Source organism: Centruroides sculpturatus, unplaced genomic scaffold (genome assembly GCF_000671375.1).
Source record: "Centruroides sculpturatus isolate CEXI.00-Female unplaced genomic scaffold, Cexi_2.0 scaffold238, whole genome shotgun sequence".
In the NCBI taxonomy this organism is placed as follows: domain Eukaryota; kingdom Metazoa; phylum Arthropoda; class Arachnida; order Scorpiones; family Buthidae; genus Centruroides; species Centruroides sculpturatus.
The window spans coordinates 729,186-753,927 of record NW_019384806.1 but is presented as its reverse complement, the minus strand read 5'-3'; the positions used below and the strand labels follow the sequence as shown (position 1 = coordinate 753,927).

Here is a 24,742-nt window from a genome sequence, read left to right as displayed (position 1 = left end):
TGCCGCTCCAAGAAGGATATAGAGAAATGGAAAAATATTGTTACAATAAAATTATATTTTACACATTTACAGTACGTGCTCAACGTGGGATCCTTCTCTGTCTCAATGTAATACCGCATTATCTAACTGCCACACAGAATGAATCTCGGAAACAGTTGCACTATGACCCTTAGCTCCATCTCGGAGTGCACACGCCCCTGATAAACACGATCACTGAAATAACCCGCAGCCAGAAACGTTTTCCACTGAACAGGACCACATTGTTCTCTGGTAAAGAACATTACAACTTAGTTTTTCTCCCATTAAATCTCTCCTATGACGTAAATTCCGTATATATATAGTTTCATTCGATACCGTTCAGTAGAGACAGCTCCCATCAGTTTAATTCAAACTACCCTGCACTTACCCACTTTCATTCTCGCAAAAAATATTTATACAATACTTTTATATAAGAGGACGACGATACTTTCATGTTTATTAATGAAACAATGGGTTTTATACAAGACTTATTACAAATAACTGTTGCAATCGCTACCAAAGTATGAAATTCAAACTACCCACGTCTTTTGTTACTGAGCAATTTTTGGTACGTGGCTGTTCGGAATATTGAACTGTACTTACCGCGGTTGTAACGGCATCGAATTGTATATCAAAATGTTCGTAATTTGTTTTTAACTTTAAAAAGTTGTTTTAAAATCAACTGTACAAGTCGCATTGACATCTTTATTCACAGACGATGCTTCAGAAGCAGTTTGAGATAAATTTCGTAGTCACATCTCTAGCAAATCTCGTTTTTAATAAAGTTCTACCATTGTTACTTTTTAATTTACATGTTCATGTGCGTGTTATGTTATATTAAATCGCTCAAACCCGCCGCCGTTGTCCGAATTAGTAATGCGGCCTTTCCTCCCTCTCAAAAACTCGATAAAGTTTCTTAAGAATATAAAAATGTATTTATATGTACGAAAAATATTTACACACCTTTTTACAATAATTCTCGTAGCCCTGCTACATATTTCCGACATGTTCCATCTGGGAAATTACATGAAAAAATTGTTTGCAGGTGGTAAAATGGAAGCGATGAGCGTCCAACAAAACTCGCTGCTCCAATTCCATTTTACAAATTAAACAGAGTGTTATTTTTCTTGTGTCTGCCCACACGCGAAAAAGAAACGGGTGACTGGGGATGTTTTCTCTTTCCTTCGTTCTTTGGCAAACTTTCCGGAGTTTCTTCGCTCGGTTCGGACTGCAAATGAAAGTGAAAAAAAAACTTTCAAATTTGTAGAAATGTACGAGAAGATTAGTCGCGGAATCTGTCAGGTCACATTAACAATTCACCGTGTTCTAATTAGTGACTGGCACTACCATCCGGCACTTTCCGTCATTAATTACGTTGAATGAAAAACAGCCAGGAAAGGGTTCCTGGACGCGTCTTTTAACGTCATTTCCGTTATAAAATTTAACAGATTATGATCCTGTAGCATTGTGAGGAAGCCGCGACCTGGCTCAGAGTACTTTCCTGAACAACTCCCTATTGTGCCACTAGGTTGCCAGAACCGGCCTGGGTCCAAAACAGTTATCTGCCTCCTCGCATTGCTTGCGGCGTGTTTACCATGCACGTCACGCCCATATATTTCGACAAATTCTTAAAGTGTGGTTAGGGCAAATTGGTGTCAAAACGCGTCATACCTGACCGACGGACTCTTCGGGTGGCAAATTTACGATGCCCTCTTTTATCCCGTATTTGCATTCTAAGAAGGCCAGGACCAATTTGATGTGATCAAATCCCACATGCTCTGGCAACAGATCTTTAATCGGCGTTATGCGGCTGATGTCTGAAAAACAATCATTAGAACATTTTGACATGGTAATTATACAGAAATTTAAGAAGAAAACAACACCCACTGCCATTTATCGGTGACGAAAACACCACCTTCTCGATCAACTCTCTCATTTCGGTGGTGATGCCTAGACGTTGCATGTTCAGCGGGAGACCGACTTTGATGGCCTTCTGCAGGTGGTTCATTATGGTGGAGGGAGCCAGACTCCTGGCGAGTTTTATTTCCATCAGGTCTTTACCCTCGATTTCGAACATTGTGTAAGACGTGGCTTCTGTCTGCGACAGTTGTTCCAATTTGTCCAGATGTCTGTCGTCCATCTGAGAAGTAAATTGTATTTGAAAAACTATCATACTGTATTATTGCGTGTTAAATCTCGTGTTACGTACAAAATAAGAAAGAATTTCCGTAAGTTCCAACGTAAAATGTCACAATACTTACGCTCGAATAGTTTACCACAGATTTGGTGTCTTCGGGAAACACGTCGCCTTCCAGTTGGTTTTTGGAGCAAAAGTCGGACACGAAATCCACTATTCTCCCACCAAATTTTTTCACCCGCGAATCTGCGACGTCTTCCAGTCTTGCCAGATTCTGCAGGGAAGTGGGCCGGTGCAGGACGCAGTCCAATAAATTTTTGTTGCTGAACACCATGTAGGGGGCGATTTTCTCCTCGTTGGCGATTTCGTTTCTTAATTGCATTAGATTCTTGTACAATGTTCCCTGAAAATACAAAAACAACATATCTTAATCATGACGGGATCTTTATGTATCTATCGAGGGGTAAATTTGCTCCTTGTTAGGTAACTGATCGTGTTAAAAGTTCTTATGAAAGTTAATATACATTTTTTCCCGGACAGTCTTCAGGTTGTCTTTTTGACTAAGAGGTGGAGCAATGAGACCCAGAAAATTACCACCGGAACAAAGCTCAAATCCGCCAAATAGATTTCTTTATCCATACTTGAGACTGCAAGGTGCGAGCGTTAGTGCAATCTTTGTTGCCTGCTTTTGTAATTCGCACTCCTTTGGCTAAAATAAAAAATTTTCCACCTGAATTCTGGAATGCGACAAAACAGAAATTTGCTCCCTTACACGAAACATTTAACAGATAAAAATGCTGGTTAAACACTTATGCACTTATTCGAAAATAGTCCAGGGGCCACAAAACGTACGAGATAGCCCAAAGTTCAATTCCGGTAATGTTTTAAATTCGGTTTTAGAAATTTCGAAACCATTGAAGCTGCAACAAAAGAAATTCACGAGTTCGGTTGAGATAGCAGACTCACCTTCAGTTCCTCTTCCCTGGGATCCAACGGGACGACATTCTCTTCATTTTTCTCTGTGGTGTAAGTTGAAAGTATGGGAAGTTCAGTTTTCCTTGCAATTCTGCTTTAAAATAATAACGGCGGCATTAGTCATTGAACTGCAAACTCATTTTTAGGAATTCCCCATTAATCTTTGTTTTGAAAGAAAAACAAAACACTTAATAGTTATAACTATTATGACAAAATCAATTTAAGTTTGCCCATTGTGCTGTTAAATTGTTATTTGGCTACAGGTGGTAAGAATGTCTCTCCATGAAGTTCTTCCACAGATAATCAAATAACATCTACCCGGGTGCAAAAACAATGGCACATTAATAAATCATTTTAAAAAAAGCCTCCAGTTTCAAAAATTTGGTGTTTTTAATACAGACAAATGCCATTTTGCATTTAATGCACCATGGGATGAAATCAAGAGGTAGTGCACGACACGATACAAATGAATCTCGGACAGATTACCGATGTGGGAATTTGCATCTGTTGATTGTATCTTCCAATTGGATGCCTGTCAGTGTGTCGACATCCCATGTCTTTTGCGGCTGCATTATGCAAGTCTATTCTTCAGACTGTAATCTTGGATTTTGCATTGAAAACAGCATCATTTTTCCCAAAGTTACAGAGACTTCTTTGTAAATATGTATATAAACTGCTTGAATATGTAGGGTAATTTACATTTTTTGTTATCTTATGTATTGTAATTTCTCTGTAATATTTGCTGTACTCTTCTTAATAATTTATATTTTAGTATTTAGTTCGGTATTGTATAATTCATTGTTGTATTCAAGAATGAAAGTAGTAGTAAGATGGTGCATTATAATAAGTGTGTACTATTTGTCTCATTGATAGTAATTTATGTAATCTTTTGTACATAATTTTATTGTTTTCAATGTACGGTACCTTCTGACCTCTGCGGTGCTCTGTGGAGCAGAGGTGTTTGAACAATGAAGGAGTTAGACAAGAAGTATCTTCCACTTACTTCCTCTGATAAATCCCTGAAATGGGAACATTGTTTTGAATAACACCATATAATTCATGGTCTACCAGTTTTGCTTGACGATTCAATTAGCAGTTTTGATACTTTGCATTTACCTGTACGTTGCTCAAGCTATCACTAAGTACTGGTTGTCATATCAATGGCATAATTAACAAACAACGCAATGCGTAATGTATTTCAAAACAACACGCGATCTATTTGTTCTGCTGGTCTGTAATAAAAGATTGGAAATAAGATAAAACGATCGTCGTCTGTTCTCGACTGTTATGTGGGGATCAAAGGTAGTGAACAGAAAACGGCTAATTTTAAGCTCAGAAAATTGACAAAATTATAAATGAAAAGTTTTAACTTTTTGTGTTTCTCTTAACAATCACAAAAGTTAAGATACACACATTAAATTTATACACACCTGAAAGAATTAAGCTCAAATTTAGTTAATAACTGAATATCTAACCCGCTTAAAGCCTGAATACCTAGTAGTTAGGTATTCATACTAAATGTATCTAGCTAATAATCCATAAAAAAAAAATAAACAAGAGGTCTGCATGGACTATAGTAAGAGATACCATAAATTCTGTACTAGAAAGTCTAAAATTGAAAGTGAAAATCAAATAACTAGATTTACTGGAGGGTCTATTAATGAAGTTCATGTTTGATTGGCATTGAATTTATTTGGACCCGAATATGCCTACCTTTCGAAAAAGTGGCGATGATATATTTTAAATCATCGAGTATGCACAGAAACTGCTCGTGTCCAATGTAAATTCAGAACTGTCATCAATCCTCACAAGTTGTAACTGATTAACTAAACTTTCTACTTACCTTTCTGTCTTCTCTAAGGTTTTGACGACTTCACTTCTGGGACGAACTTTAAGTAATTTGGAAAAAGGTTCTATCAACAGGGAAGGTGTGGAGTTGGAACAGTTTTTCAGCCAAGACTCGGCCTTCTGCGACAGGGTCAGCGTGTAATAGACCACCTTTTTTCCGGGTATGCGGTTGGCATGTTGATTGATGTAACTATCCATTATCAGAGCTTGGTCTGCGGAAAGATAATTTAATGTTTAGAGATCAAATTGACTATAAACTGCAATAAGTAAAAGGTAATTTTGTAAAACCTTTTTCTAACATATAAATAAGTTTTTAATTTTAAAATCTGAGATATTAAATGGTGTCAAAGCAGATGTGTCATGAATTCAGATCTGCAAATTTAACAATAAATCCAAATTACCAATAAAATTATAACACTTACAAAAATCCTTCCACCAGTTTTCGGATTTGTGCCTAAAAAGAAAGAAAATCACAAAAGAAATTTCCAGTGTTAAACTCACATTATTGATATATGTGGAACATAACGACACTCACTTTCCTTTTCCGTAATTTTGATGACTTTTCATCCAATTAGGCAAAGTTTTACTGTTCTGTAATTGGAAATTAAGTAATTATAAACATCCAAAGTTAAAAAAAAAACTAAAACCGTAAATTGGAAAAATTCTTAAAGTACAGAGAGGAAGAAATCAAAGAAAGTTTCATAGAGAGATGACCTTAAATGATTAAATTTGGTATGCCGTAGCTTTCAAGACAAAACCATAAATGCCAAATTCTCATGAGCAAGATGCCCATTTGTTTACATTTATAATGCCACAATAATTCACAATTGGACAACAATTCTGTAAATTATCTTTATAGATAAATTAGATTTTGGATGTAAAATTTTATGATGTATAATAACAAAAATAAATGCATTTGTTTTTCAAAGACAATGCTGTAGAAATTCTATGAACATTTAGTGTCAAACAGGACCAACAGTTTTGTATTGTTTAGAATAAACGTTTAATTTTCTGGCAAAGAAAAATAATAAAATGGAATTAGTTTCTTAATTTTTGTTCATACCAGAATTGGTTAATAGTAAGTTTAGAAAATTAGCAAAATTTTCCTTAATTCCATTATTTATAAATATGCACACAGTGCTCATTTCATGAACCATATTGAAACAATAATGAATTAATTATGGAAATTTTCATAGTACATGACATTTTTTTTGTATTATCCAAAGAAACTCGCTCTACTAAGCACCATACAGAGTTTTCTCAATGTTTTACAAACAACAAATATATTAATATTTGTTTTAGATAAAAGTTAAAGATTTTCATTATAACGTTACATTAAGTAGCAAGCAATTGTATAAACATATAAAAAAATCAATGAGTAAATGCAATAATCGAATGACATCCAACCATTTGAATATCCACCCTCCAAATTTTTCATTTGGAAGGTGGATATTCACATTCATGGAATTTGAACAAGGATTGATGTTTGGGAGACCCTCCAAAGCCTCGAGCAGGAAAATTGCATGTTAATTTAATAAATCGAGATCCATCTCGAGTTTTAATGCAGATTAACAACTGTATATAATGCAGATATTTTAAACTATATGAATTATATAATAAATTAATTTGTGTGGAAATAAAGGATTTGCCAATAAATAGTTTGTTTGATAAATAAGTATATTTATGTAGAAATAAAAGAAATACTTACAGAACCGATAAGTGCAAGTATGGCTTTCCGATATCCACAGTTTCCCAAATCCTGCAAAAAGAAAGAAAAAAATTCTTAGATTTAAGTTTTTCAATTTACACTTCGAATGAATTTTAAAAAGATTCATTTTGACAAATTATAAACAAAAATAATCTGACTCTCACTATTTGAAGTAGTGACAATCATTTTTCTACAGTTCAAACAAGTTGACAGATAATAAGTTAGTGTTGTATATCCGTGCAGAAAATCCACACCACATAAGTTCTGCATTTTTGATGCCTTATTGAATAATCCAAAGCGGTTATCAGTACAAGAAAATCTTTGCATTTTTGTCATGTTGAATATGGTAACAAAATACTACTTCATCAAATAAATCCCCGGGAATAAAGGCAACATTAAACATACCATATTTTCCAGCATATAAGACGACTTTTTAGCCCAGGAAAATCTTCACAAAAGTCGGGGGTTGTCTTATATGCCAGGTGTCGTCTTATAGGGTGGGTCCTGCAGTCAGCCAGGACGCCCAGGGTATGGATAGAAATAGAGCGGCACTGTGCCCCGAAAAACACGCATCTTTTCTTTCACCCATCCAGCCTGCCCTTGTATGTATCCTATTACCGTACCTCTTTCTCTGCCTCTCAGATCTCACTCCTGACGACTGCAGTGAAGCAGGGCAGGTGCGCATGTGTGAGATCTAAGAGGCAGAGAAAGATGTATGGTAATAGGATACAAGGGAGGGCCATTATAAAAAAAGTCCAACAGTCAAAACCCCATCATGGCTCCACCAGCAAGAATAAAGATATATGAAGCCAGTTTCAAGCTTAAAGATGTAAACTTGCCATGGAACATAATAACTGCACTGCTGCAAGACAATATGGAGTAACAGAAAAGATCGTTCAGGACTGGAAAGCAAATGAAAAGCATTAAAGAGTATTCCAAGGAGTAAGTGTGCATTAAGAGGCACCCCCACATTGGCCAGAACTCGAAAAACATGTAGCAGACATGAAGAATGAGCATCACCAAAATGGTTATGTAGTGACACAAAATAAAATACATTTGTTTGCACTTCAGTGGGCCAAATCTAACCCAGATCAAAGCAACAGATTTAAGGCCACTGTATCCTGGTGTACTAGATTCATGGCAAGGCATAATATGGTACTGAGACAAAAGACGAAAATTGCCCAAAAATTACCTGCAGATCTTGATAGCAAAGTAATTAGTTTCCATCGATACATAATACAACAGTGCACTAAACATGGCTATGTGTTAAGTAGTATTGGAATATGGATGAAACTCCAATGAATTTTGATATGGTTGGAAATAAAACTGTCCATAGAAAGGTGAAGAAAACAATTTTAATTTAAAACAACAGGACATGAGAAGTTCAGTTTTACAGTGTTACTAGGATGCACAGCTGATGACTAATGTTGGCTAAAACCAAATAGAGGATCACCAACAACCGTGGTGTAGATTATCCAAGAGCATGAGCTACAATAGTTTCATGCGTGACCATACAGTCAACAAGTCTGGAGGTCATAAGCAATTTCAGCATAAGCAATCTCTCATAATTATGCCCAGGTTAACAGATGCCAAATGGAAAACTGCCAAGAATTGGCAGCGAATCTTTACATTATATTTTCAATAAAGTCAAAATTAATAACATACCTTTATCATTTCAAAAATTAACTTGGCTTCTTTGCCATAATCTATTTTAGTTTCTTCCAAACAACCGTTTTCTTCTCTTTTTAGCCTAAAATAGAAAATAATTTATCTTATTAATTATTATAAAGTATTTTTTTTTTATTTAATTTACTTTAAACCGAAATAAACAGGCAGAATTTATAAGCAATTTTTTCACAATAATTCAATTCAATTATTAAAGAGTAAGCTACTAAAGACTAATTGTTTTGTTATCTTATAATGAATTTAATGATCAGAATAATTAATAATTAACTAATCACCTTTAGCATATATCCGATCTACTCTGGAAAATCTTAAATGCCAATATTTAACATTTTCAATAAAATCTATTCAGTTGTTTTATAAATTAAAAGTAATCCTTAGAATCAGAAAATTTACTAATTGAGATACATAAATAATTCTATTTAATTATATACAATTTACTGTTAATTTTGAAAGTAAACGTCTAACAAACAACTTTGGGCAATAGACACGCCAGATGTTGGTCTTGGCTTCTCTGGCGTGCTCTTTACACTGTCATTTGTTTAGTCCCAGTTTGATACATGATATACGATACACATGCTGAAGATTGTGTCCTAAAATGTTTAACAAGTAACTTGAAGCAGTTGTCTTAAAAATTTAGAAGCAGCCACACAATATAAAATCGTGTGCATAATTCTGTCAGAGTCAAAGTTCCAGAGACTACCGACACTCATGAAAATCAATTCTGGGTCTCCAAATTGATTGTTCTGTAGTTCTTACTGGTTTATATTTGTGTAATAATTCTCTTTACATATCTGAAAGAGAACTTGGTTTGGTATATACAAGTGATAATATTTCATCCATCTTGTGGAAATTGCAAAAATTTTGATTTTCAAAAAAAAAAAAAAAATTGAAAAATTGCAAATTGGAGTTAGGAGAGAGGTTCTCAAACATCTTTTAGTTAGTTACTGTATTTTGACGAGTATAAGTCGCTGTCGAGTATAAGACACACCCCTATTTTAAGATAGAAAATTTAGAAAAAACTTTTTTAATGGGAGATTGCATTTTATTCGTTTTTTTATTCAAGAATATGATGGATGGGTGAATTGATACCTTTATTAAACTGAAATACAGTAATACCCCGAACTTACGCGATAGGTGGGACCGAGCGATAACACCTGATCTTCCCGTCATCTGATGTATTTCTCGGGCTCTGATTGGGGAAAAAATTAGATAAAAAGACAGATTTTCACTCACTCAGGGAGTTCTCGACTGTTTGTCAAGTGCTACTCCTCCTGCTACTCATCCTGCTAACAAAATCCAGCATCCTGCTCCACTCTACAACCAGCCGGCTCCACAGAAAATGTCCAATGAGGTAATATGAATTGATTATAAACTCTCTCTCTCACGACATAGGGAACTTAGGTCCAGTGTATATTCATTTTGTATCTTATTTTTGTTTTATTTTATTAAATTGTTGATTTTTGAATTTATTAATGGCCTCCTTCTTCTATTATTGCGACATCTCCTTGCACAACCCCACACTTTCCACTCACACTCTTTTAAGATTAAGTCATCCAATGACAAAGTGAGCGGATCCCTCAGATCCGATGATTAGACTGCACTGACCCCTCGTCTGTATTATCACAAACAGGTGACTCGTGCTGCCCTGTATTAAAATAGACTACGAGTCACCTGTGACTCGTAATGCCCAGCAGCTGCCTAAACATTTATCTACTGACACCAAGAACGTGTTAAGGAAGTAACCTCAAAGGTTAGCTCCTTCAATAATGTTTATCTTTAATGGTTTAATCATTATTTCATCTCCATGAATTTGTGTATTGTTTTATTATATTTCTGTTTATTGTACTTTTTAGTATAGAGTCATTTTGTTTAAATATTTCCTAATCAAGAAATTTAAATTGGCTTTCAAAAAGAGTAAAGCATCAAAAGTATAAAATAATTTAATTTTTTACCTCTTGGTGCAATTATCACAACAGTTTTTAAATGGTTTCGACTTATTGGTAGTGTTCCACTTCTTGTCAAAATAACTCAGTATAAGCTGACGTCTACAATTACCAGTCAAAATGACTTCTTTCATCTTTTCAATCATGTTTAATTTATGATCACAGAACTTATCATTTGTAATTTCTTGTAGACGAAACCTAAAACACGTAAGTAAAATTTGTAATTTTGTCTTTCCATTTATAAATTATTACTAATTTTTCCCTAATAACAACTGGAAGTTTTAGTTTGTCAAACTTCTAAACCAGTCACGAATCTCAGAATTAAAACAGCTTTTTATTGATTATTTCAAATGTAAACATTAGGTTACATTCAAAGATCTAAAGACAGATTATTTGTAGAATGAAATCTTCACAAAAGACACAGGCCTAATGATCTATCTTTCGGCTGAATCATGAATGGTCAAACTCCAAACAGGTTTTAATCATCAATAGCAAAAACCTTTTCAGATCCGTGCAATTCCTCTTTAGTTGCCATAAACAAAACACTTTTACAGCAACCTATAAAGAATTGTACAGACCTGCAATGCACTTTGTCATCAGTGATATAAAAGAATACTTGTCCATAAATAAATATTACAGTTTTAAATTCTGGTTTTTGACCCATTTAAAAATTTGACAAAAAACTTCTAGTGTAAAAATTATGCATAGAAAGTCAGTGTTCATTAAATAAATAATATTTTAAATTGTTATTATTACATGGAAAGTCCAAAATCTCCCTGAGAATAAAATATTTGGCAGATGCTTCTTAATCCGTCCCTTCCAGCTCTACCTGCCTCCTGGTAAAAGGATTCTATGTCCGTTGGAGCTAAAATTAAAAATATAAAAACACTTTTATGTAAAACATTTCCAAAATACAGAATAAATTTTTAATTCATAAAAGAAAGCTATGAAAAAAAAAAAAAAATACTTAAAGAAAAAGTACCTCCATAATGTATGACGCGACGGACGTCGGGTTTGTCGATGCCCATGCCAAAGGCCACCGTCGCTACGATTACCTGTCGTGAAACATTTTTTCTAATTTAATTTTGATATTTTATAAATATTAACAAAAAGTAATTATTAATGGTAAAAACAAGCATTGAAACATCTATAAATGTAGTAAAAGTAACTTACGTCCACACGATCATCCACGAATTTTCTATGAGCTAGTTTCCTTTCGGTGATCGAGATTCCAGCATGATAACAAGTGCAAGATATCTTCATTTCTGTAAATATTTTATATATTAAAAATCTTTAAAAAGTTGCATTCATTTCATGTATTTGCAAAATGTTTAAAAACATAATTAACAAAGTTTAAAGTCAAAAAACTATATTTTAAATCAATCCCATATAAAACTGCTTTTATTGTTATCCAATTTTTACAAAATCCTGATGTCAGAAGAATTTTTAAAGACAATTTTACATAGTTATATTTAAAAAAGAATCTATGTTTAGATCCTTAGTAAATAACGAAATTTACAATGAAAGTTTAATATTTTATACTGACTTTAAAGTATGCAATAAGATACTTTCAACAAAATTAATTTATAACAAGGAGCTAAAAAACTGTTTGCAATAAAACACCAATTTTCTGAAAGAATTATGAACTCCTCTGTGATAATTTAATACTGATGTAAGAAGCTAGAGATTTAAAAATTGCAAAATAAAACTGCCAACCATTTCTTGTGGCCAAATCAAAATTTCAATGTATTTTCCTATTAAATACAATATTATATAAAATATTATAATATACAATATTATATAAAATATTAAACTTTCATTGTAAATTTGTGAAATTAATTTAAATACAATAAAAATAAAGGCAGAAAAAAAATCTAAAAGACAATTATTTGGACGTATTTACATAAAGAAACAAAGTAATAGAATTAATGACAATTTAGAAAAGAAATCCACAAATTATGGAACAGTTTCATTTATGGAGGGTGTTACGGATAAAGGTATTTAAAATAGATATAAGAGGAAGCAGAAGGAGAATACGAGGAGGGGATGGAAACATGAAAAAACATATGACAGAAATAAAATTATTGGAGAATTTTAATAATTTGTATAGAATTAAGGTTTTTATAATGGCTTTATATAGAAAATTGAGATGTAATGCCATGACAATTATGTTTGGCTCTGTCCTTTCGATGCTCTATATTGAATTAATATTTGTCATCTGATGTATTTCTCGGGCTCTGATTGGGGAANCTTAAAATTATTCTTAATATGGAAAATAGATGCTCAACACTTGTTTGAGAAGTTGGCATGCTTGAAGCGACTCTGCATGCTTTTCTGATGAGCTCCGGATAATGGTCAATGGCTTCGAATACATTCATCTTTAATCTCCCCACATTTTCTATTGCATTGCAGTCTTTCTCAATATGTTTCTCTATTTTGTTGTCATTTTTATTATGTATAGTGGAAATTTGATGACTGTTTTCTCTTCTATCCAATTCTTTTTCAAAATCATCACCTTCCGAATCTATATTTATTATATTACAGGTTGGCTGTGACAGCTCAACAATTGCAGGCTTTTCAGCCAAATCAATTAGTGTTTGCCTTTTGATTCGCCATTGGATGTCTGAAATGCCTTTTCTTACTTTTAGTTTTTCTGCCGCACTTAATAAGATTCTATACCTAGAATCAACATACACTCCAGCAAGAAAATGTGTTTTGAAGAAGCTTTTCTTTCTGCTGTTTCATGGAGGACAACAGAATTCCTAACACAACATATCCTCCAAATTCTTCCATACATTTTTCTAGTTTACACCATTCTTTCATAAACATCCCAGAGTAAGATTGGCAGCTTGAAGGGCAATTGTCGAAATATTTGGTTTTTCTAAAACAGCTGTGATATCTTTTACTTTGTCCCATTCTGCTTTGCTAAGTTCTAGGTCTTTTGTCCCGGCAGCAGCTACTTGGTTGCTGTAGTCTTTGAAAAAAAGAAGACTATCAAGCATGACATGGTAGAACCCCAACTTGTTACTGTATCTACGGATTGAGTTTTACAATACACTTTCAGCAAAACATTACGAATTGTTGGCGTTCGTAATTTTACCACAACCTGTCGAATTTTCCCTAATATTTTTGTTATTTGTTCATTCTTTAATCCATCTCAAATGGCCAGTTGAAGAGTGTGAATGCCACACCTCCTTAGTTAAATTATCATTAGTCCACTGGTGATATTAGGGAAGGATCTTTAACCCACTGTTGTGAAATATCTACACTTATTTCTTTGATGTCTTCAGTTTTTTCAAATTCTTTATCCTGGAAATGTTTTTATGATTGCCAAGTTTATTTACAGCACAAGTCATGCTCATTGCATTATCTACACAAATATTTAGTACTTGTTTTTCATCGATTTCAAACTTGTTCAAAGTTTCTTTAATTTGATTTTTCACATATAAAGAGTTATGCCTTCTTTCAGTACCAACAATATCCAATATTTTTATTTCAGTTTTCTCATTTTTTTTCATTCCAAAATTGATGACAAAAAAATTTCTATTTCCACGGGTTGCAGCATCTAGCTTTAAATAGCATAATTATCCTTTTAAAGTTTGTCTTAGATTGATGCGAGCAGACTCTGCTGTGCTTATTACTAAATGACGAACAGCATCATGTCCTGTCGATACACCAAGCTTATGAGCCATTTTGCTAGCAATCTTTCGGAATCCTTTGTTACTTAATGTGAATATAGTGAGTGGTATCATACTCATAAAACCATCTCAACAAGTCCCTCACAGAAAGTATTACTATCCATAGTGATTGTAATCTTCGATGATATAAAATATGTATCAATTTTTAGTTGATCAGTTCTGCACTTCTTATGACATGAAAGTGCAATGGTAAAATTTTTGTGTTTATGTTTTCTTCTCACAGCGGCTTTGTCTTGATCCTTCTTTTTAACTAACTCTTCGTAAATTTAAGGATGATTACGTTTCACATGATGCCAAAGACTGAACTTTTTCGCTTGAAGTTGAATCGTACAGATTCGTCATTTACAATGTGTTCCATCTTGCATGTAACTGACTTCTTCCCGTTATCAGATTCAAATACAAATATCTCGTTAAGCTCATCTTCCGTAAATCAACTGTCTATCATGGGTGATAGTTAAATAATCAAATATTTAAGTGTTATTAATTGAGAAATAATGCATATAAATATCCGTGCATACAAAATAACCAAATAATAATAATCTTATCTCTGCAAACAAATTACGAATTATGATTATATCAAACCGACTGCAAACAGAAACAAATGACTGTCACGTTCACGACCAAGCACATGCAAAAATAGTGAGGATATGTATCGCTTGGCAAGTTTGCCACATGTTAAATAATATCAGCGTTGCAAACTTAACAATGAAAAATAATTTTAATTTAATTTAATATTTAATGGTTTGTTAAAACTGTTATTGAAAAATCAAATGTACGAAATGAATATTAGTGCTTCTTCTAGTGGTGAATTTCTGTACTAATGACTAAAGTCACTTTCGTTCTAAACAAAACGGAACTATGTCAGAGGACTTCAAACATGGACTTAACTCAACTTTTAAATTTTATGACTTATGCCATTTCCATTCTCACTGGCTCAAGTATTAAAAATATATATAAATATATATCGAAGCAGCAGAGCACTACAAATTTCCACGCTCTAGCTTCGCTCCTGCTCCGAGTAAAAATCTGTTGCTCCACCTGCTCCATGCTCCAGCTCTGCTCCAAAGCCCTGGTAAATACGATAACTTTCAGAATTTCAAAACGGAAGAACTGATTTTGTTCATTCCAATATCGGATTCATGAATACTGTTTCAGATTTCTTAAATTATTTTTGAATTTTTTAAAACAAATTTTCTAAGAATCTAACACTGGAAGGACTAAAAGCAATTTTTACATACTTTAGGTAGAAAAAAAACCTAAAACAACAAGTAAACTCCACTATGTTTTAATTATGTTCCTGTAGCTGTAAAGAATATCTAAAAATGTGAGATCTTGGCAATGACTGCCCACACTGGGCTGTCGAGAGCTTGTATGGAGCCTGGGACAGAACAGGTCCCTTTAACCTTTGGTTTTTTGAAGAAACGAAATATGTAAAATGTTACTTTATAATAAAATGCAATCTTACAAACTTTATCTGTTAAGCCCTGGTCACACTATGCGATTTCCAGCCGCGCAGGCGACTGCAACCGCGACGGCTGTTCCCGTTAACTAGTAATCCCCCTCGAAAACCGGCGCGACTGCAATCGCAACTAGAAACAAAAAGTTTGTTCTACTCGCGATGATTGCAAACACGCATCCAATCAACAAACACCTTTATGCCACGTCATACAGTGACAACATTGAAAATAGTTCATCATCATGGCGGATAATCAGAGGATTAATACTTTTACAGAATCGAGATTGATCGAGCTTATTCAGGCTCACAAATACCTGTGGGATTTTAATTCTTCGTTTTATCGAAGATTTTATCTTTTCATGTATTTTCGCCAACTCTATTAAAATAATCGCCTTTTTTCTTTTATTCATTCCAGAAAAGGAACTGCTTGCTATTTTAATAAGAAAAGTGGCTAAAATTCCGTAAATACTCTGAAGTAGAACGTAAAATATCGGCAAACTCATAAAAGTAGTCAAAAACAAGCTACTGTAATTTTATTGGTTTATTATAGGGCCACGTGTTTCCGAGTTGCAACGTCAACAAACAATGTGTGACCACGAGAAGACACGCGCTTGTTGCAGTTGCAGTTGCAGTCGCCTGCGCGGCTAGAAATCGCATAGTGTGACCAGGGCTTTAGTAAAAATAGTAGTGAGTAGAGAAACCATTACAGTTCCTAAGTTTTCTTTAGATTCAGAGGAAAATCCCCAGCTCCTCTCTCTGCACCCGTCTGTCAGATACTTTTCTATGCGAAGCCAACTAAGAGGTTACTTGAATGATGTAAAGTCATTTGAGCCAATGGATAACACACTAACTATGGTCTGGTTCTTCAAGTGATTGGACAAAGCAAAAAAGTAAAAGATTAGATTTTCCAACATAAAAAAATAGAGTGCAGAGTTCCTTACGTTGTATGAAAGAGTGCTAACAGTGGAAGCAGACTGGCAATTGAAACTAGAAGAGTTCAGAGCTTACTGGAAAACACATTTAATTCCTCTAAGTCAAATAGCCCTATCATCCATAAGTGATCCTGCAGTCCAAGAATCTCGAGAAAAAATGGATTGATTGAAATCCGACGAAGCCATCAACTTGATTCACCAATATGGATGTCCATTGAACTCCCTAGAGCCAATAAAAATTGTTAGACACTGTAAGACTTGTAGCTCACACTATCTGTAAGTTGGTAACCAAGTAACCATCCTTATGTTCTTTAATAAGTGGGCCTTTTTTTATTTGTTAATCTGTCTAACATAGTCTCTTTCATCAAGGACCAACCACTGCTCGCAACAGTGTCATAAGTGTCATTCAAGAAAATTGACAAATCAGAAATGGAAACCTCAGAAAAAAATTACAAATAATTTGTACTTGCTTTCACCTGTAATATTTTGTTCCAGACTTTTTAAATGTTTTGAATTTTTCGAAAAGTTTTAAGACTTAAAATCAGACTTAAATCAGTCCTAAACATGCAGGATGATGTTAATTTCTGACTCTAATAAAGTAAGTATCTCTGATAGATTTATGAAATATTACTTTTAGTTTTAAAAATTAATTTTTACCATGTATTAATGAAATATTTTACTTTAAAAAATAAATTATATTTTATTAAAACCAAAACACTGGAAGCAAACTTACTTATACAGCTTGGACATTACTTCTTTCTTTTCATTTTGAGCTGATCCCAAGTAACAGGCCGGGATGTTAGCTACACTGAAATGAAAACATCATTAAGATAACTCTAGAAACCAATACAGAATGAACCATGAAGGGCAATGCCCCAGAAAATTTTTATGAACAGTCTGTCCAGGATATGTTAGATGTTAGAAAATAAAAGGAAAAAATGTTAATGTAAATTTATGTCCAAATACTAGATTTGTATCATTAATGTTAAATATTACCGTATTTTCGTGGAATGATCAGCACACCGCATAAAAATGGGGACGACCAGCATGCAAGAAACCCTAGGGTTAATAGCATGCCAGTTAAATTGTGTCTAAATTACAAAATTAATCAGATTCAGATGTAACAAAACTAGTTGCTAATTAAACATTAAAGAAAACATTCTTCCAAATACAATAAAATAATACCATTGTAGTTTGACCGACTTAAAATCAGGAAGAGCGTTTTCATTTACAAGACAATAAAACAATTAATGACTTATTGACATTAGCAGTAGTAGTAGTTAGTAAGTTAGTAGTTACTGGGCTACACTGATCATATACCCCCAACCTTAAAATAATAACACCTTCCTCTCATATTTAACACAAAGCAGATGTTAATTGGTGTAAGCAGAGATAATTTACAGGGAGTTTTTTTAAAGTTTAGTATGCTTATTTTTGCATTTTCGAATAAAATAACAGTAAAACACACTTTTTTTTAATGCACTCTAGAGAGGGATGTATAACCTTACCTAAACTGGAATGCTGGCATTCCCCAGGACAAACCACATGCCGGTTTTTACCATAGAGAAATATCTGACTTCATGGTCTCCCCAGAAGACCGGCATGCTGATCATTTCACAAAAATATGATATTAATGTCAAATGAATTGAAATTTAGTCACAAAATTATAAAATTACTTTGTTTATTGATCCACAGTCACAACTTAAACAAATTGAATGTACAAGTTGATTCTGTTATCTTTGTAAGAACCTATTTGAAATTTAAATTTGAGTATTTTAAAATAAATAATAATGTGTTCCATTCTATTTATTTGTTGTATAGTTTATCTCAATCATCTTATAGCATTAAACTTCTTAAAAATCCGTCCATCGTGGTACCACCGTATATGGCAGCTTAGTTTACCTACATGGTTGCATCCGCCTGCATTGACATCCTAAACCTCCAAAACACGAGAGAGGACATCAAGATAACAGTTTGCCCCGGATGACAAGAGAGCCTAAGTTGCACTCTTGCTCTGAAAGCAGCTAAGGGTCCATCATAAATCAGAGAATTTTTAGTCTTTGAAATTTTTTCATCAGAACATAAGTTTTCTTTCTTAAAGTTACAGGTATACCTCGCCTTACGTTGGTAATTGGTTTCAGGAAAACGACTTAAGTCGAAAAACGACATAAGTCGAATTTACTTGTCTCCGAATCTACTTGTCACTAGGCTAAACCATAAATTACTATTCCCAGTTCTGTATTTTATTTATTAATGCATTTTTAATAATATATGGTTTAATAAGAATCTATTTTAAGCTTACAAACATATAAATTTCAGTTTTTAATAGAGTACAGAAAAAAGTAATCTAAATTTACAAATGCATGTATTGTTCTGTAAATACAGTACATACTTGTAAATGTATATATTTTAATATGATTTTATGTGCTTTAAACGCTTTTCTAGTGATATTACGACTTCAATATTGGTGGCGGACGGACGTAAAGTCAAATAAAATGACTTAAACTTGATTTTTATTCTTCCGTATACTTTTTTGACAAACGACGTATAATCGGGAACGACGTAACTCAAAACGACGTAAGTCGAGGTATACCTGTAATTAAATTCTTTGAATTAGGAAACGATCTACTCACTTCATCGCCAGAACCTGATCTTCCATTAGAGAAATTAATGGTGATATTACGACAACAGTCTTCTTACTGTGAACTGCCGGAAACTGATAGCACAGACTTTTTCCGGAACCTGCAATGGTTAAATTTCTTTTAAAAACTGTAATATCAAAAGTTTAATTAACAATTCGTAGATAGATAACGATGTGTCGAATAACTAATTATGACTACATTCTGGATCATGACATTAAAGATTTTAATACAGTACTGTACATATTTCTGGCTGTAATTTATATATCGCAACAGAAAAATCTGACAGTCAATTCAAATATTGATACAGCTGCTTTAATTATCTCTGCTTACACCTAATTTTTGTAAGATTATGTATGTTAAGATGGAGTTCTCATCTTAAAATACCATTTCTAGGAACAAGATAACTGCATTATATTATAGTTGAGTGTGATGTAAAAGTCTAATACAGCAATGTAGAAAGTTTTTCAAACAGATTTTAAGTGATACTGCAAGCAGTTTATTCATTTTAAAAAGATAAAAAGAGCCATAATTTTAATTGGCTCGTTGAAATATCATCAATTTAATGCATTAATAAAGCATAAACTTAAAATAGTTTATTCAATGAGTGGAGAAATGACATATTGAGATATTTCTTCATACATATTTCTTTTCTGATACCAAAATAAAGTCCTCAATTTATCCTTTTCATTTTGGCAGATCAAGACGGGTAAATAAGATCAGTTCTTTTGGACGGGCCGTTGTCTGACGTAACGTCCCAGTTTCCCTTGCTTCACATATTTATAAGTCCTTTTGGATGACTGCTTTGACTCTAAGAATGGAATTGCCAAACTGAGAAACATAAAAAATATTTTGGGATACACGAAATCTATCAATACTGTTTTTAAATGTAAAATGAGTTCACGGCTATTTTTATTTACCAATATGTGCGCAATTAAAAATGTTTGCCAGTCAATTTGATACAGATTATCAAATTTAGCAAAGAAAGTTACTTTTGTGTTTTGTCGCGGGATGTGTTGTGTTTCAGTAATCTTAGATTTTCATTATTCCCACAAACAAAACACAACATAATACAGTATACTAATTACAATTAATTGTCACCAATTAGCTGCATCCAATTCACACATCAAAGATGTGCCTAGTTGAGGGGTCTAAACCTGACATAAACCCGCAATTCAGACATTGTTTTTTTAGAATGTACGCGTGCACTGCAGAAAACATTCAAATTACATGGCAAAATTGCTCCAGTAGATATCCAGCTCAATATACGTACAAAATATTTTCAATATTTTACTTTTGAAACCACCTTATTTCCAGAATAAGAATTTATAAATTAAAAAAATATAAGAATACGAACTTACCAGTTGCCATTACTACACAACTATCTCTTCTATTAATATAAGTTTCTTTTATTATGTCCCATTGCAAGCTAGTAAGAAGTCATAATCATTAACAATTTAGCATTGTTATTTCATATGAAAAAAATTATACTTACGGCCTGAAGTGACTGTATCCAAAATGCTGTTTTAGTGCTTTTGTGTAATCTTCGCCAACTTCCACGTGTTCTGTACACAAAATACATTTTAAAACTTAGTTAGATTTTATAGATTTGGCTCGAAAGTTTTTATAAAATATCAAATTGAAGAATTAGTTTCCATTGGTTAAATTCATAATTTCAATGTGTTCACATTTGTTAAAACTAAATTAGTTAAAAGGATTAAGGCGGATTATATTTTATTATATAACCCATAATAATCTTTAAACGATACACTCCTTACCCATTAAATATGCCTCTCGTGTGTCTCCAAGATGTCACAAACTGTTAGAAAGTTATTTTTCTTATAAATTTACACGAGTGCAATGTAGCATGGTAAATAACTTTGGCCATCGTGGATATTTTGTATAGAGTCATAATTTTATCCCCCTTAAAGGAAATGTCAAACTGCCAGTTGATGGAAAATCAGTAGTTAAAGTGATTTAACTTCATTATTTTCAAAGCTTTCAATTTAAATATGAGAATTTCAAAGTTGTAATGACATCAGAGTGAAATGTTTTATAAACACGTTTAATTGTTATCGTATTGTTATTAAATTTATGTTTGTACCTGTGTCTTTCCTTTTGTACTCTTCAAATCTCAGTCTTTTACAGACTATTTTAAATTAAAACAGTTCTGTTACCGTCTCAAAATAAAGTTCTCAGTTTTTCATTCTAGCGGCGATTGTATTTAGTCTCACGGCATCTAATTCTACATCACATTCATTTTGTTCATTTAATTTTTCTTAACATTTCTCTATATTAAAAAATCACAGAGTCAATTCCTTTTAACTTTTTTAGTACAAAATTTATTTTTGTGTGTAGGAAACATGTTTAAGTGACAAAATAATTCCACAACAACAAAATGCTTTCACTTACAATAGAGCTTTCATTGTAGGTAACTGTCACAGCCAGGACTGTTAGCCTTATTACACATCTTAGCATGATAGACTAACAGTTCTGGCAGAAGTTCATCAGTGCGGGAGATAAAACTTGATCTTCAATGGCTGCCTACAAGGAAAGGTCTGTTGTGAGCAAAAGAACTTGTATCATTATAGAATTAGTCTGTCCTTTTTACACGTTTCAAATCATACAATCACTAGAGACTCCATCATTGATCATATTTGGCAGTCTGACACTGGCACTTTGCGTGGCATTCCAACACTCTGAACATCTGTTAATTGATCGACAATCGAGAAAAGTTTGACCCAGAGTGGGTTAGAGTCTCAATAAGCACTACTCTTTTCTTCCAAAATATTCTAAATTAATTTGTTTCTAATTATTAAATTTAATGTAAGATGGTGGCTTAATTAATAATTAATTAGCCATATTATAATCTGATAAGAATCTGCTGTATTGTTTGTTTATTAAGACTCGCCAATTGGTTTCACGTAATTATATAGATTTCATGTTATAGAGTAAGTAAATCAGCAATGCCAATGTAACTTCATTACATTAGATATATTGTTTTCAAATAAAAGATTTTTAAATGCAAAGTATAATTGGTATATACCTTCACTTTCTACGTCATCTAAGAGATCTAAAAGATCTGAGATATCTTCGTCCGTCTTGTCTTCGTCGGAATCAGTTTGCAATATCCTTTCTTCCTTACATCCATCATTTTCAAGTTTATCCACACTCTTATTAAAAAACTCTCTTTCGGTTTCTTCACAAAACTGTTTGTGGAAATACATAAATTATTAATTGACTTCTTCACTTTCACGAGTGTTTTTTAAAAAACACTCATTAAAGTAAAGAAGTCCGTCAAAACACTTGTGGAGTAGCAGCATCTATATAATGAGCAAAAGGTCACAGGTCCGAGTCCAACTGAACATGCCGACATCCAAGGCAATAGGCCTTGGATGTCGGCACTGAACCATCACTCTGGATAAGTGTTTGAGTCCGATCTGGCTCAGATATTTTCAAGATGAATTAATCTACATAAATAAATAAAACACTTTCTTACTGGAACTACATTATAAATAAAATCAAAACCTTTAAACAATCCAGCAAATCGTTTTTTAATATCTTAAAAATGCTTTCAGCAATCATCCTCAGTTATCATTTTGAATCGAATGAAGAATTCAAAATTACATAAAACAAAATTCAAAAAGCGGTTACATAAATGTATGTTAACATTTACCAAGTTTAAATAATTGNCCTTCATAAAGGACATACTTTTCCTTTGTTTAAGGGTATTTGGGCAGTTTATTCTCTGTTGTATTCTCAAGCAAACAATACGTACAAGTACAGTACAATATTTTCTGAGGAAACATGCATACTTGTCCTTTTTTAACCCCATTCCCGATAACCCAGCATTTTCACAAACTCGGCCACACTTCAGTCCACATTAGGTCAAGTTTTCGAGGCTCTACTGTAATACATACGATGTTAAATTAGAATGGATTTTATAATAGATTCTTAAACCACTTGGTACTTTTATGGGACTGAAATTATGACCCCGCAGATAATGACTCTCGGTTATAAGTCAAAAAATTGCTGGTTCCATGGATGACATTGTAAGAGGGTTAAACTGTATATGGGACTATTGTTTCTGCCAAAAAGTCAGGTAGACCACAAAAAACAACACCATAGTTGGATCATTTGATCAGATGTAGTACGAGTGCAGACAACCCTTGTTTGACTGCTTCACATATTAAACGTGAACTGGGTAACCCAGATATAAGCTTAAGGATTGTACGAAGACATTTGACTAGTTTTGGATTACATGGGAGATGAATAACAAAGAAACCACTCATCTCTGAAAAAAACAAAAAGTTGAGATTAGAGTTTGCACATGATCACTTGGACCGAACAAAAATGGCCCAAGGTGTTATGGAGTGATGAATCTAAATTCAATGTCTTCTCTAGTGATGGTATATGATATGTCAAACAACCAGTGAACATGAGATATGGCCCAAAATACATAGTTCCTATAATACAGCATGGTGGTGGCTGCATAATGGTATGGGAATGTTTCTCTGGAAAGGAAATTGGTCCAATTCATAGAATTAATGGAGTAATGGATCAAACTGTTTATCAGGACACATTGCAGAATCAAATGCTTCCTCATGCACGTCGTTCAATGCCAAAGAAATGGATCTTCCAACAGGACAATGACCCAAAACACACAGCAAATTTGGTAAAGCAATGGTTTTATCAGAAAAGGGTGAATCTTATGACATGGCCAGCCCAATTGCCAGACCTAAACCCCATAGAGAATCTTTGAGATGAAGTTGAGTGCCATATATGCCAACGTACATATTCAAATCTAGATGAATTGTGGTCTACCATTCAAAAAGTATGGCATGAGACTCCCAAATCACTGCTTGACAACTTAATTGATTCAATAGAACTTAGACGTGATGCAGTGATCAGGAGCTGTGGTTATGCCACAAAATACTAATATTTTTTCATAAAAATACTGGACAAATCTGCATACTTCCTTTGGTAGCTCTACTTTTGACACAGTGTAAATATATAAAAACTTTGTTTTTTCTTTTGTAAACCAGATTTAAGATAAAATCTGTTTGATTCAATTGAGTATTTTGACTCTTTTTTTGTGCACTTTTTAACTATCACAATATTAATTATGTAGGAGGTGGTGAACAAAATAGAGGTCACATTTTTAAAACCTATGTCAAGGATAGCTCTACTTTTAGCCACTAATGTATGTAAATACAGTTTTAACAAAATAAATGAATAAATATGAACAAACATATTAAAAATGCCTCTAACATATAATATAAGCAAAAAATTAAAACTATCCGGCTAAATGTGGATTTATATTATTGCAGATATTATTGGTTGCTGTTGTTTTTAAGGGGTTATCTATTATTGAATGCCATGCCATGGATATGGATATGAATTCTTTACTGTAAATGCAGCCTCCTTTAAATAAAATCAAAACCTTTAAATAATCCAGCAAATCGTTTTTTAATATCTTAAAAACGCTTTCGAACGCTTTAAGCGATCATCCTCAGTTATCATTTTGAATCGAACGAAGAATTCGAAATTATGTAAAACAAAATTCAAAACGCGGTTACATAAATGTACGTTAACATTTACCAAGTTTAAATAATTGCAAAAATTATACAAGTTAATTAAATCAAAACAAAGAAATAAAATAAAATAAAATACATACATTCAGTAAAAATTATCTTAATTAT

The 24,742-nt window shown here is 33.2% G+C and overlaps 1 protein-coding gene across 1 annotated transcript in view; it reads right to left on the bottom strand.

Annotated features, from left to right (window-relative positions):
• Nucleotides 1-369: 369 nt before the first annotated feature.
• The window catches only part of LOC111629669 (Werner syndrome ATP-dependent helicase-like), a 51,567-nt gene continuing 27,194 nt past the window's right edge, over nucleotides 370-24,742 (bottom strand). Inside the window, exons 5-23 of the mRNA XM_023373553.1 lie at nucleotides 22,087-22,249; nucleotides 20,536-20,605; nucleotides 20,402-20,469; nucleotides 19,035-19,143; nucleotides 17,135-17,209; nucleotides 11,489-11,588; nucleotides 11,298-11,370; nucleotides 11,072-11,180; nucleotides 10,325-10,513; nucleotides 8,352-8,436; nucleotides 6,687-6,737; nucleotides 5,514-5,569; nucleotides 5,401-5,432; nucleotides 4,974-5,190; nucleotides 3,122-3,224; nucleotides 2,280-2,558; nucleotides 1,906-2,158; nucleotides 1,690-1,835; nucleotides 370-1,246 (exon numbers count right to left, since the gene is read on the bottom strand). Coding sequence (XP_023229321.1) covers nucleotides 1,118-1,246; nucleotides 1,690-1,835; nucleotides 1,906-2,158; nucleotides 2,280-2,558; nucleotides 3,122-3,224; nucleotides 4,974-5,190; nucleotides 5,401-5,432; nucleotides 5,514-5,569; nucleotides 6,687-6,737; nucleotides 8,352-8,436; nucleotides 10,325-10,513; nucleotides 11,072-11,180; nucleotides 11,298-11,370; nucleotides 11,489-11,588; nucleotides 17,135-17,209; nucleotides 19,035-19,143; nucleotides 20,402-20,469; nucleotides 20,536-20,605; nucleotides 22,087-22,249 — 2,307 coding nt within the window. The 3' untranslated portion in view covers nucleotides 370-1,117. The remainder of the gene's footprint in view (nucleotides 1,247-1,689; nucleotides 1,836-1,905; nucleotides 2,159-2,279; nucleotides 2,559-3,121; nucleotides 3,225-4,973; nucleotides 5,191-5,400; nucleotides 5,433-5,513; nucleotides 5,570-6,686; nucleotides 6,738-8,351; nucleotides 8,437-10,324; nucleotides 10,514-11,071; nucleotides 11,181-11,297; nucleotides 11,371-11,488; nucleotides 11,589-17,134; nucleotides 17,210-19,034; nucleotides 19,144-20,401; nucleotides 20,470-20,535; nucleotides 20,606-22,086; nucleotides 22,250-24,742) is intronic.